The sequence below is a fragment of the Rhea americana genome, unplaced genomic scaffold, assembly GCF_003343005.1.
Source record: "Rhea americana isolate MKP2758 unplaced genomic scaffold, rheAme1 scaffold_27, whole genome shotgun sequence".
In the NCBI taxonomy this organism is placed as follows: Eukaryota; Metazoa; Chordata; class Aves; order Rheiformes; family Rheidae; genus Rhea; species Rhea americana.
In genome coordinates, this window is record NW_028186390.1 from 6,777,607 (window position 1) to 6,788,533 (window position 10,927).

The following is a 10,927-nucleotide window of genomic DNA, read 5'->3' on the forward strand; positions in this document are numbered from 1 at the left end:
GGATGTTCAGATATAGGAGCAAGAAAATGAGTGGGAAGCTCTTACTCTGTTATGACCTTTCTACTTGCTTTACAGGCGGATATACCCGACTGCAAGGAGGACGCTGGAGTGACAGCAGAGCCCTCAGCTGTGTGGAGCGGTTTGACACCTTCAGCCACTATTGGACCACGGTGTCTTCTCTCCACCAGGCCCGGAGCGGGCTGGGTGTGGCAGTTGTRGGAGGAATGGTGTATGCTATTGGAGGTAACAGCTGAAACACACACTTTGCTTGGGAGTGTTCACAATGCCAAGCAGAGCCCTGTCCTGCCATGTAAAGCATTTCTGTGCTTCTAAAAASCAAAGACTGACCCTAGAAATTCCCTGAAGAATTGGCTTGTATCAGAGGCATTGTCATCTGGACTGTGACTTGATTTCAGAATGTTGAATAGTTTCCACATGTTTTAGGAATACTTATCCTATAGTGGTACAGTAGACTTCTGCTCCTTTAACTGTAGTGGCAGTGCATGGTGGGGATTTTTTGTTGCTATTGTTATTCTGTTAGCTTTAAGGCAAGAGTTGATGATACAGAGGTTCCTTTGCTCATGTGTGAGTTAACTGTGGTTCAGTAGCCGGGAGAATTTTAGTGGTGTCCTTTACTGATTTACTGACCATGTAGGGAATCAGTGTTACATGCTTTAATTCAAGCTAAGTTTGTTTTGGGGGGAAAGGGCSCCTTTTTTAAGGACCAATTTGACATAGAGGGAATCAGTATATGGCTTTGTTTGTCATGTGGATACTGGAGAAATCATGGTGGAGACTTCAACATTATTCTTCTTGTAGGTGGTTCCTCAGAACCCAACTATAGACAATGCAGCTTTTAGATTTAATAATAATTGAAACTGTGTTCTGCCATTCTTTACCATCACTGCTCTATGAATGTGAGTTTTGGGCTCCTTTGGCCATTTTTTTTCCCTGTATGGCATAGTGAGTCACAGGTTAAGCATATGGATACATGCAAGTGTACTAACAGGTGTTTGGTGCACTGGTAGTGCAGGAAGCCCATAGAAACAGCAATTCCTTTCTCTCTGCTAGTTTCACAGAAGCCCACAGCATAAAAGATAGTCCTACAGAACAATCTATTTGTGGTCTGCCTGCTTGGAGAGACTTGTTCTGTATGTTTTCACAAAGATGTGACAAGTACCTCTACCCRCCCATCATAAAAGAATGCATATGTACACTGCTTTCTTATTGCAGAACAACTTCTGTGGTCTTGAAAACCCTATCAGTTGTGCTGCTGAGTAACACTGTTCATTCCTCTGTTCTCAGTAAAATTTTGGGGAACTATTGCTGAAAGCTGTTTCCAGTAGTGATTCTGTTTCTGGGTATAAATAAGCCGTTTGCTACTTTGKCTGTTGGCTAGCTAAAAGAAAGATCTTGTATTGAGATGTCAGTTCTGGAAGAAACTGAAGGATGGTTATATATCTGCAGTGCAAAACACTGTCATTCCCCTGTCTTTGTTTTGCTCTTATTATCCAGGTGAAAAGGACTCAATGATTTTTGACTGTACTGAATGTTACGATCCAGTTACAAAGCAGTGGACTGCTGTGGCTTCCATGAACCATCCCCGTTGTGGACTGGGAGTGTGCACTTGTTACGGAGCTATCTATGCTTTGGGTAACTCCCTCCCTCCTTCCCCCCCCCCCGCAGTGTGAAGCTAATTTTAAAGTTGTCAGTTAATGGAGCTTGTAAACTGACTGATTTTTAAATATTATAGCTTTGTGTTGCAAATCTAAGTTTTGAAAACAGTTGTTCAAATGAACAATAGTATAACAAATCTTTGTGGATTGATTATTGTTCAGTTATAATTTATTTCCTTTGTAGATTGCATGCTGTTGTACCACACCTGGTTTCAGAATTAATGTGTCCTGGAACAGTGTTCAGTACATCTAAAATTCAGTTAACACACAACTTTGTACAAATTTTTTGTTTGCTGTTATTTGCAGGAGGCTGGGTTGGTGCGGAGATTGGCAACACAATTGAAAGATTTGATCCTGAAGAGAATAGTTGGGATGTGGTGGGAAGCATGGCTGTGCCTCGGTACTGCTTTGGGTGTTGTGAAATGCAAGGTGTGTATTAGTAAACATGGATCCAGAAAGAAGTCTGAGTGTCGGGTTTTGTTGGATGTTGAAACTCTGTATTTTRATTGTGAATTCTTACCTTTGTCTTGTACTGGGCTGTCAGTTGCACAAGCTGATGTATTGCTCTTGTGCTCACTTATTTTTCTGGTACTTTTTTTTTTTTAATGGCCTTTCAGTTCTGTAGATATATCTCCTGCTTTTTACCCCTTGAAAGAGATAACTATACTGATGACCACATAGAAACCTAACTAACACATCAGCCGTAGACTATCCTTCCTCTCTGTGCTTTTRTTTATCTTGTACCATTGCATATGTGTCTGTAGGTATTTGAAGAGTTGCCACAGGTCATCTCAAAACAAACATGTTAAAGATTTGATATATAAGTGTATTTCTTAAGCATTTGCTCAGGCCTGTCCAGCAGTTGCAGGCTTCTGAATTCTTTAAGCTGCATTTGGTTAAATTAATGATGGCTTTCATCAGAACTTCTAGTATTTGAGCTTCTTAGTTACTTATTTGAAAATTTTATGTATGTTATTTCTGGACAAACGGATGATTTTATTTGGAATTCTTAAACCATCTTAATGCCAGGCTGAAATGGGTATTGTTACAAACATTTTTCTTCTTTCAGATCTGTCTGTTATGAAATCTAATATAGGGAAAACCYTATCTCTGCAGGTTTGATTTATGTTGTTGGAGGTATCAGCAATGAAGGAGTAGAATTACGTTCTGTTGAAGTCTATGATCCAATATCTAAACGGTGGTCTGAGCTTCCTCCAATGGGAACCCGAAGAGCATATCTTGGCGTAGCAGCTCTCAACGATTGTATTTATGCTGTGGGAGGCTGGAATGAATCGCAAGATGCACTTGCCACTGTAGAAAGATACTCCTTTGAAGAGGTATGATAGAGTCCCTTTCTTACAGAAATGTCAGTTGCATCAGCATTGTGTAAGATGCTATAGGGATAGTATGTTTTGCTGCTTTAAAAAGGAAAAAAAACTTAGATGTTGCACAATTGGGAAAATTCAGTTTGCTAGAAGCAATTTAAAAAAAAATTCAATTTCTTCTTCACTATTAGCTGGTAATCGGAGTAAAAACCAAGCTTCAGTGACCTTAGGGTCTGTCTATGTCCTAACCAGTCTGTAGAATTTTGCTAGTCTTACTGAGTGGAGTGTTTATAAAGACTGTGCATTCTTTTGAGTAATTGAAAGCTAACCAATACTGATGATGCACAGATATACTGTAGTCTGCTAAATATTCAAAGTTAATATGGGGGGAATAGATTCCTTTTCTGCAACAGAATAGTCAATACTCTGACTAGAGAGGGGGAAAAAAAACACCCCAAAAGMGTAAGAACTGCCCTTTGCTGCAAAAACTGAGGGTCTAGCACGACTAGAAAAATCACTTTGAATCATTTTTCAAAACAATGTGAAACTTGTCCTGGCTGCTACAGCTCATGCATGACGCTCTTTGGAACAGTAGTGTTAAACAGTGGTGACACATGTATTCCATTCTATTTTGCATTTGGAATTGAACATAATTCTCCTTATTTCCCATCAAATTATATGCCATCCTGTGTTTTGGAGGCAGACTGCATCTTGCAGTGACTGAAGAAAGGATGGGTTTATGTATAAATAGTGTGTGATCTGTTCCTTAGTCAGGTGTGTATGATTTGGACTATTTGTGAAAGTGTTCAAGAGTGTGTGCTGTCATTCAAATCCTGATAATTCTCTCAATACCATACACRTACAGTATTAGTGTAACTGTATTTGAGCCTGTGAAGTGCTTTCTGAGCAATCTTTGTACATGTTTCAGTACTTAAACTTAAAAAGTTATTCTTATGAGAMTTGGGGCCTTACCTTAAAACTGTTTGCTGACTCTTCCACCTTCTCATTAGGAAAAGTGGGTYGAAGTTGCATCAATGAAGATACCAAGAGCTGGTGTCTGTGTTGTGGCTGTGAATGGATTTCTTTATGCCTCGGGAGGCCGTGCTCCCAGTCATGATTTTGCTGCTCCAGTAACCTCTGACTCTGTAGAAGTGTATAACCCTCATATGGACAGTTGGACTGAAATTGCCAACATGATCACCAGCCGCTGTGAAGGAGGTGTAGCTGTGCTGTAAAAAAGAAGGAAACTCCCTAAGGAAAGAGTGAGCTTCTACCTCCTTGGATTTCCGGTTTCATTGGCCAGAAACCTCCTCCATCAGCAGGAGCTTCAGCAGAGGCCATGGAGGAGTAGATTAGAAGRCTCCTCCTAAGCAAAAGGAAATATTAAAACTCTTGGCCCCGAAAGTAAATTGGCTTGTGCAAAGTCTGTTTCAGTAAGTGCTCTGCAAAGAGTAGGAATACCTTTTATGACTGGATTAAACTCACTGAAACAAATGGCAAGTTAGCTGTGAAGATACCTGATCTGAAGAAATCATTCCAGCACATAGAAATTTAGATAAGAGCTGACTGGCTCCTTGGTTAGCATTAGTTGTCTTTTTCTCATAGAAAACAATGGAGAAAGAGTGAAAGGTGGAGAAGGCTTGGTACTGGCCCTAATGTATTTGAGCCTCTCCTATGCTGCTGGGCAAAGGCACTAAATATGAATTGGATAACTACTTTCCTGCTGCCCCACTAAACTTTAATGATAAGTGGCTGAGAATGTCATGTTCTGAAAGGTTATTCTCACAGTTGTCATATTGTCATTCCATTTCAGCACAGGCTTTTCATTTATCAATGATGACAGTAGTGCTCCTGTTCATTAAGCTCTTACCAATTTTAAATGGAAATCCATTAGCTATCCATTAGCTGGTTTTTGTTTAGGACTGTTCTCAATGCAAAAATTTAGGAAAAGCCTYTTGCCTGTATTCCTCCCTTACCTGAATATGTTTTTTACCCTGTGTGACACAGACTGAAACTGGGCATTGGAACAGAAGCTGTTCTATAAGGTACATGTGTTCATTTGCTACATCTTATATCCTGCCTCTTTCAGGTTTAAGTGGATGTAGCTTTTTGTGGTAAAATAAGTTGTATTCTGCATTAATAATGCTGTTAGTGTGTTTTGTCTGAAGGATTTTGTGTTTAGTTTTGATGCTTTGTAGAACAATATTTCTAGCAATTTATAACTATTCCTAGATTCATCTAATTAACATTGTCCTGGAGGCTGCCTTTTGCACAATAGGATTGCATTGTCTGCAGAGCTGTGGATGAGAGGTGAAGGATTCGAATAGAGTCTGAAATAAGGCTTCCTGAACTTTGACAGACAGTGGTATTCTAGAACACAAAACCACAACTGGAATGTCACAAAACAGGAAGCCTGCACTATGTAGACAAAGGAGCATTCACACCATTTAGGTAAACATCCCCTATGTAATATTAACAAATTCATGAATRAAAGCCTCCAAGGTTAGTGGTACCTTAAGAATCTAGGTTTTGCATTCCAGCATAGGGTTGGGAGACTGCCGTGCTAAAACATACTGTATGATGGAGCGTTCATTTCTCTGATCTCTCTAATCTTGTATGTGCTTTTACTTCAAGATGAACTACTTATGCCTGTTTCCCCCATTCCATCCTCTTCCCTCTGCCCATACTCCCCCCCAACAAAAGTTGAAGCTAGTTACTTAAACAGCTTTTCATAATGAAATGCATATTCTTACTAATGGTGAAATGCTGTTGTAGGGTGCTTTCCTATTGTAGTAAGCTCTATCACTGCTGCTCTTAAATCTAATAGCTCTTGTTTTACTGGGAATTCAGTTTCCCAGTAGGACACTGGGAAAGATTGTTTATAAATGTAAATGTTTACTATTTTTAAACTGGAGGTTACACACTTCCACAGTGAAATACTTATGTATTGCTTTTTTCACTATAAAAATGCTCAGGCTTCTTGAAAGTGTGGCTGCCTTGCTGACTGTGGTTGTAGCCCTCTCTGGGCCCAAAGGACAGGTAATGTTTCTTAAGCTTTCTTCTTCACACTTCATGACCCACCCCTCTTGAACTCTGAGAAACATTACTTTAACTACATTGTATTTGTTTGGGAGTTACTAGTTCACTTCCAATCTCATCCCATAAACTTCTTGTTTTAGAGCAGCTGGAGGGAATCAGTTGTTGTATGAAGCTACCTTCTCTAGTTCTTGTGATTATAGTAGTCAGCTGATTTTTACTGAAACATGACAGTGGTCTTTGATACTCAACACCTCTTCCTTTTTCTCCAGGGCCAAAGGAAATGCTCTTCTCTGGGCCCAATCAAACTATTGCCATGGCTGAGTAAGGAAGAATAAAAACTGTTTTAATTCACAAACTCAATTTTGCTTCCTTTGTATTTAGAGAGTATAGAATTACATCACCGAGAGATAGGATGCTGTCAGTTTGAAAGTGTGAGGCTTATGTATGTGTTTCCTCACATAAGAGGAAGATGGCTTCATCTTTAAGACAGCAGTTTTTTTTTTTTTTAACTCCTGTTCTTTGCAGAATGAACAGATACCAAGTTTAAGCTACAGTAGGTACTTTGTTCTTTAATGAACACATATACAGAAAATAGTACTTTGAAAGAACTGTGAGGATTCCCTAAATTGGTGCTGAGTGTATGTCTGGTAGTAATGTTTTGGCTTTCTTCTTGCATCTCACAATGTCCTTAAACAAAAGATGAAAATCCTACACTGAACATCTACACATGCAACTAGTTARGTTTCTTAAGGCAGCTGAGGAAAAAAGCATGTGACTTGCTCTTCCTTTCACAGTATGTGGGGGAAGAAGCCACAACATAAATGTGAAGACATTACGCTKCTTCCAGTGCAGCTGGCCCCCTCACGGCAGATTTGCTGGACACAAAAGTCTGTTTCTGTCTGTCCCAGGTGCTCAAATTCAACTACTGTGCTAAGGAGGGAGAACGCACAAACTCCTTTCAGGTCCCATTATCTGGTCCTTTAGTGCCAGAGACTGAATCCTTGTGTCATATCATACCAAGCATCATTTGATAGTACTTTCATTTAGGAATGTGATGGTTCTTTAGGGCTCTGTTGCTTGCAGCTTCCTTGGCTAGGTAACCCTAAGTCTAAACAAAAGCTGGAAACAACTGGATCAGTTGTTGTTTTTATTTAAACAAGTCTATGCAATCTTTTTGTCTTTGGTGGTACCTTACAGAAGATGCAAATTTGTAAGTTTTCTCTTCTAGCTTTCTACACTTCATCACAATTACTGGAGGAACTACCTAAGGTAAATGCTGACCTTTGCTTGTCACTTCAAACAACCCTTGCCTTGCTGCTGGAAACAAGCCTTGACTGTCCTTTGTTACCTCACTAGTGCTTCCTTGCATAGTACTTTCACCATCTTCTCAGCTGAAGTGAGGCAAAGTTTGGGCGTGGGGTGTGTGTGTGTTTTGTTTTCTGTTTGTTTTGGGTATGTTTTTTTGTTTTTGTTTTTGTTTTTTTTTTTTTTGCATTTACAAAATAGCAACTGAATCTGTATGTATTTCTCTTCCATTTTCCTAAATAATAAACTATACTGGAGTCACACGTCTTCTCCTGCAGCAAGAGTTGCTTCACCTTGCTTTCAGCTTCCTTAAGAACTTTTTCTAAAGGCTACCTGATAGCTACATGATTGTTTTACTCAATACAGAACATTATCACATAYTATAGTTAAGCCAAATACTTCAGTAATTCAATAAAGCAATTCATACTTTTGACAGATGAATCTCCATTTTAAATTCATATGGCAGCGACATCTTATCTTGTTGAAGAGTGATGCTTTATTCTACAGGTAAGGCCAGATTCACRCCTACCTTGAAAGTGATCAGTATTTACAATCCTTTCCTGCTAARCTTGCTAAGCAGCTCTTTGCTTCTGGTACAAACATCTTGAACATTGCTATCTTCTGACTTCTAAGCACAAACACTTTTAAAATTATTTTTCCCTGTAACCCAATACAAAGGGCTTAACAAATAAATACTTTTTTCCTCTRATTTTCTCATTTTGTGTTCTTCCATTTATTTGTGCTGTCACTTAGCTGTTTCTCTGAATCAATTGTCTTCAGTGTTAAAGTGGCTAGTAGCGATAATACCGCCAACACTGTTACCACTATTCTCAGTGCTTTAAACCAACTAGGATAAGTAGGAAGAAGGGCAAGGTCATAATGTAGTGCTATCCCTAAACCCATTATAAGCAGGATTGCACTATGGGTGACGCTCTGAAAAAGTAAGGCTTGCCAAGCAAATAAAGGAGGAACTGTACTGTTAGCTAGGTTCAGCCAGTCGGGTTTGGCTGGACTGTTTTCTGGGACAGCAAATCCCCACCTGATTCCTCCTAGGAAAGAGACTATTACAGCACCATATGTCATCTGAGCAAATGCCAGCTCRGGGTAGTAGGTCCCTTGGACAGCCATTACCAGTGGCACAGAAACAAATGGAATTAGCCCTACAAGGCTTAAGTAAAGGGCTGGCTTTGGAGAATCCTTTAGTGACTTCATACGGTACTGCATCGGGTCCAAGTCTTTGGTCTCAGGTTCTTTGGGTTTTTTTTTCTTTAAGATAGGGATAGAGGTGTGAAATGCCTGCAGCTTGGTTGCATGTATTAATGCTTGGTTGAGGCTTGGAGATCTTGAAAGAAGACAAACATCTCTGTGCAGATGGAGGATGAGAGGAGAAGAGCAAGTTGTCTTATTCTTTCCATACTGCAGCAGTCTGGGACCAGTTAACTTCTGGAGCTGCAATTACAAAGTTTGTTCTGAACACCTTGCACTCAAGGCTTTTTGTCCTACAGTTACTTAAATTAAATGGGAAATGTTGTACCAAGTTGTTTTCCAGGTCAACACCCTCCACAGTTGCCCTTACCTTCAGTTTTTGGATGTTTTTGATTTAACCAGTTAACTGACAGGGCTCTTATAAGAGACCTAATGAAGAGCAGCTAGTTTTTTTGTAGTGAATAAGGAGCTCTGAAAGATATATAAATCCACCTATTTTGCCAACCACACATTCTTCAGACTTTGTTAAATTAGATGTACCAGTCCTTTTCAGCAATCCTTTTGACAGAAGAATATGAAGTAATTATAAAAATAGGACAGTTGTCAACCCCAACTCACAGCTATACAAAAACAAAGATAACAGGAGCACAGGAAAGTACTTYGGTCATTAAAACCTGATTTTTATAAAAGAAATGTCTTAGTTTTGGCTAAACAGTGCTGCAAAATTAGGAATTACCTCAGGAAAGTTTATTGTGATAAAAGCACATCTAGTCAGCTGTGTAAGTCACCTTTTTTCAATGCTTCACTTATATCTTTTATTATTCTATTTTTAAAGAAAGAGCAAAAAATGCTTCAGAAACTTACCTTGAAAGGTATCTGGAAGCAGCACCGTTGCAGTAGATGAAACATACCTGCTTTATCCAGGCCCTAAAACAAAAATTGAGGAGAAAGTCTGAAACCGATGACTAGCTGAGCTTGTGCTATGTCCCAAGTTAAGTCATAGTCTTGATTTATCAGTTGCAAGACTGTGTATTTAAAGATAAATCTTTTATGTATTCTATCTGTATTTACTAACTACAAGATATTTTGCCTCCGATTGCTCTATGAGCTGTAGTTATAAACTTGTAATACCTGTTACAAGAGCGGTTTCTAKTTAGAGAAAGACGGGGCAGACGGGGCGACTGTTTCCTGCTTAGGGATCAGCTCCATTACAGCTCCGCTACATGGTATAAAGGGCTGCATGACGCTGATAAGGGATGGAGGGCTCAATTCACTACATATAGGAAATCTAATTGCGCCAAATTGCACCTGAGCTTCCTGGACAGGGGACGAGAGCGGAGGGGAGAGGCGAGCGGAGGAAGCGCGGGGCCCGCGCGCCAGGGCCGGCGGAGGGGCCAGCACGGCCGCGGGGCCGAGGCGGCTCCCCCGGGCCGGCCCGGGCAGCCGCGCCGCGGCCCGGGCTGCGCCCGCCAGCAGCCACGGCACGGCGGAGCTTACCCGGCCCGGCCGCCTCCGCTCTGCCTCCGCTCCCGGCGCGGCCCTGCAGCCTCCTCGCCGCCGCAGCTTCCGGTGCTCCGGGGAGCGGCGCCGGCGCTCGGCGGGGAAAGCCCGGGCGGGAACAGGCGCTGCCGATCTCGTTCCGCCGTGCCCGGGCTGCGTGGAGGCGTGYGTGACACGCGCCAAAGGCGGGCTCGGCGCCGAGATCCCGGGCTCGGGAATGCTTAAAAAATGGGGACGAGAGAGTCAAAAAGCAGGTTCTCCGTCAAGGGAGGGGGCCAAGCKCGTATCCGTGCCCTTTGCCACTGCAGTGACTCGGCTGGAGGAAGGCGTTCTCGGCGGGGAGGCTCTTCATCGGCTCTTGGGCGGAGGCGAGGAGAGGCCCTGGGCTTGGCGTGACCCTTCTCCCGGCGGAGGGCGGCGAGCGCCCGCTGCCCCGGTTTAGTTGTCGGGGTTTTCGCCGCGGGAGAGCGTCGCTCACGCGGGAAAGCGTGGTGCGCTAGGGCCGGACTACAAATCCCAGCCTGCACTGCGGCGCTCCGGCGCTGGGCGCCGCGGGAGRGGCCGCACGGCCTTCTGGGGCTCGTGGTTTCCGGCGGCGCTCCACAGGCGACGAGGGCGGCGCGCGCTACCGTTCTGACTGGTGGGGCGGGGTCCCGGCGCGCGCTCCCGCCGGCTCGAGTGCGCGCCCCTCGCCCTAGCCGGGGGAGGGAGGGGGGAGGGGCTCCGCGTGGTCGCGGCCCGAGCCAGGTGGGTGTGTCCCTTCCGCCTCCTTGGCCCCGCCCCCCGCGCGCGCCGGCCCCGCCCCCTCCGGCCCCCGGCCGGGCAGGGCCGGGCAGCCATTTTGGGCAGAGCTTTGTTATGGTTCTGGGGCCGCAG

At 42.9% G+C, this 10,927-nt stretch overlaps 2 protein-coding genes across 4 annotated transcripts in view; one reads left to right on the top strand and one right to left on the bottom strand.

Annotated features, from left to right (window-relative positions):
- The window catches only part of IPP (intracisternal A particle-promoted polypeptide), a 9,111-nt gene extending 2,609 nt beyond the window's left edge, over positions 1 to 6,502 (top strand). The window contains exons 4-8 of one of the 2 annotated variants that reach the window (XR_014896254.1): positions 76 to 243; positions 1,516 to 1,653; positions 1,983 to 2,105; positions 2,793 to 3,775; positions 4,012 to 4,078. Coding sequence is in view for 1 of the 2 variants with exons in the window: in XM_085308123.1 (XP_085164249.1) it covers positions 76 to 243; positions 1,516 to 1,653; positions 1,983 to 2,105; positions 2,793 to 3,013; positions 4,012 to 4,236 (875 nt within the window). In the remaining variant the exon portion in view is untranslated. Of the gene's footprint in view, positions 1 to 75; positions 244 to 1,515; positions 1,654 to 1,982; positions 2,106 to 2,792; positions 3,776 to 4,011 lie in introns of both variants that reach the window. The other variant, XM_085308123.1, reaches the window with a different exon arrangement.
- A 1,316-nt stretch (positions 6,503 to 7,818) lies between these two features.
- TMEM69 (transmembrane protein 69) lies at positions 7,819 to 10,543 on the bottom strand. Of its 2 annotated transcripts, none has more exons than XM_085308125.1 (3): positions 10,049 to 10,543; positions 9,416 to 9,478; positions 7,819 to 8,794 (listed from the first exon to the last, which is right to left on the bottom strand). In XM_085308125.1, the coding sequence occupies exons 2-3, from the start codon at positions 9,458 to 9,460 to the stop codon at positions 8,060 to 8,062; spliced, it is 780 nt and encodes a 259-aa protein (XP_085164251.1). In that variant the 5' UTR covers positions 9,461 to 9,478; positions 10,049 to 10,543; the 3' UTR covers positions 7,819 to 8,059. The 2 variants fall into 2 exon arrangements, with proteins under 2 accessions (XP_085164251.1, XP_085164252.1); XM_085308126.1 differs by lacking the exon at positions 10,049 to 10,543 and adding an exon at positions 9,683 to 9,995.
- Positions 10,544 to 10,927: the final 384 nt, after the last annotated feature.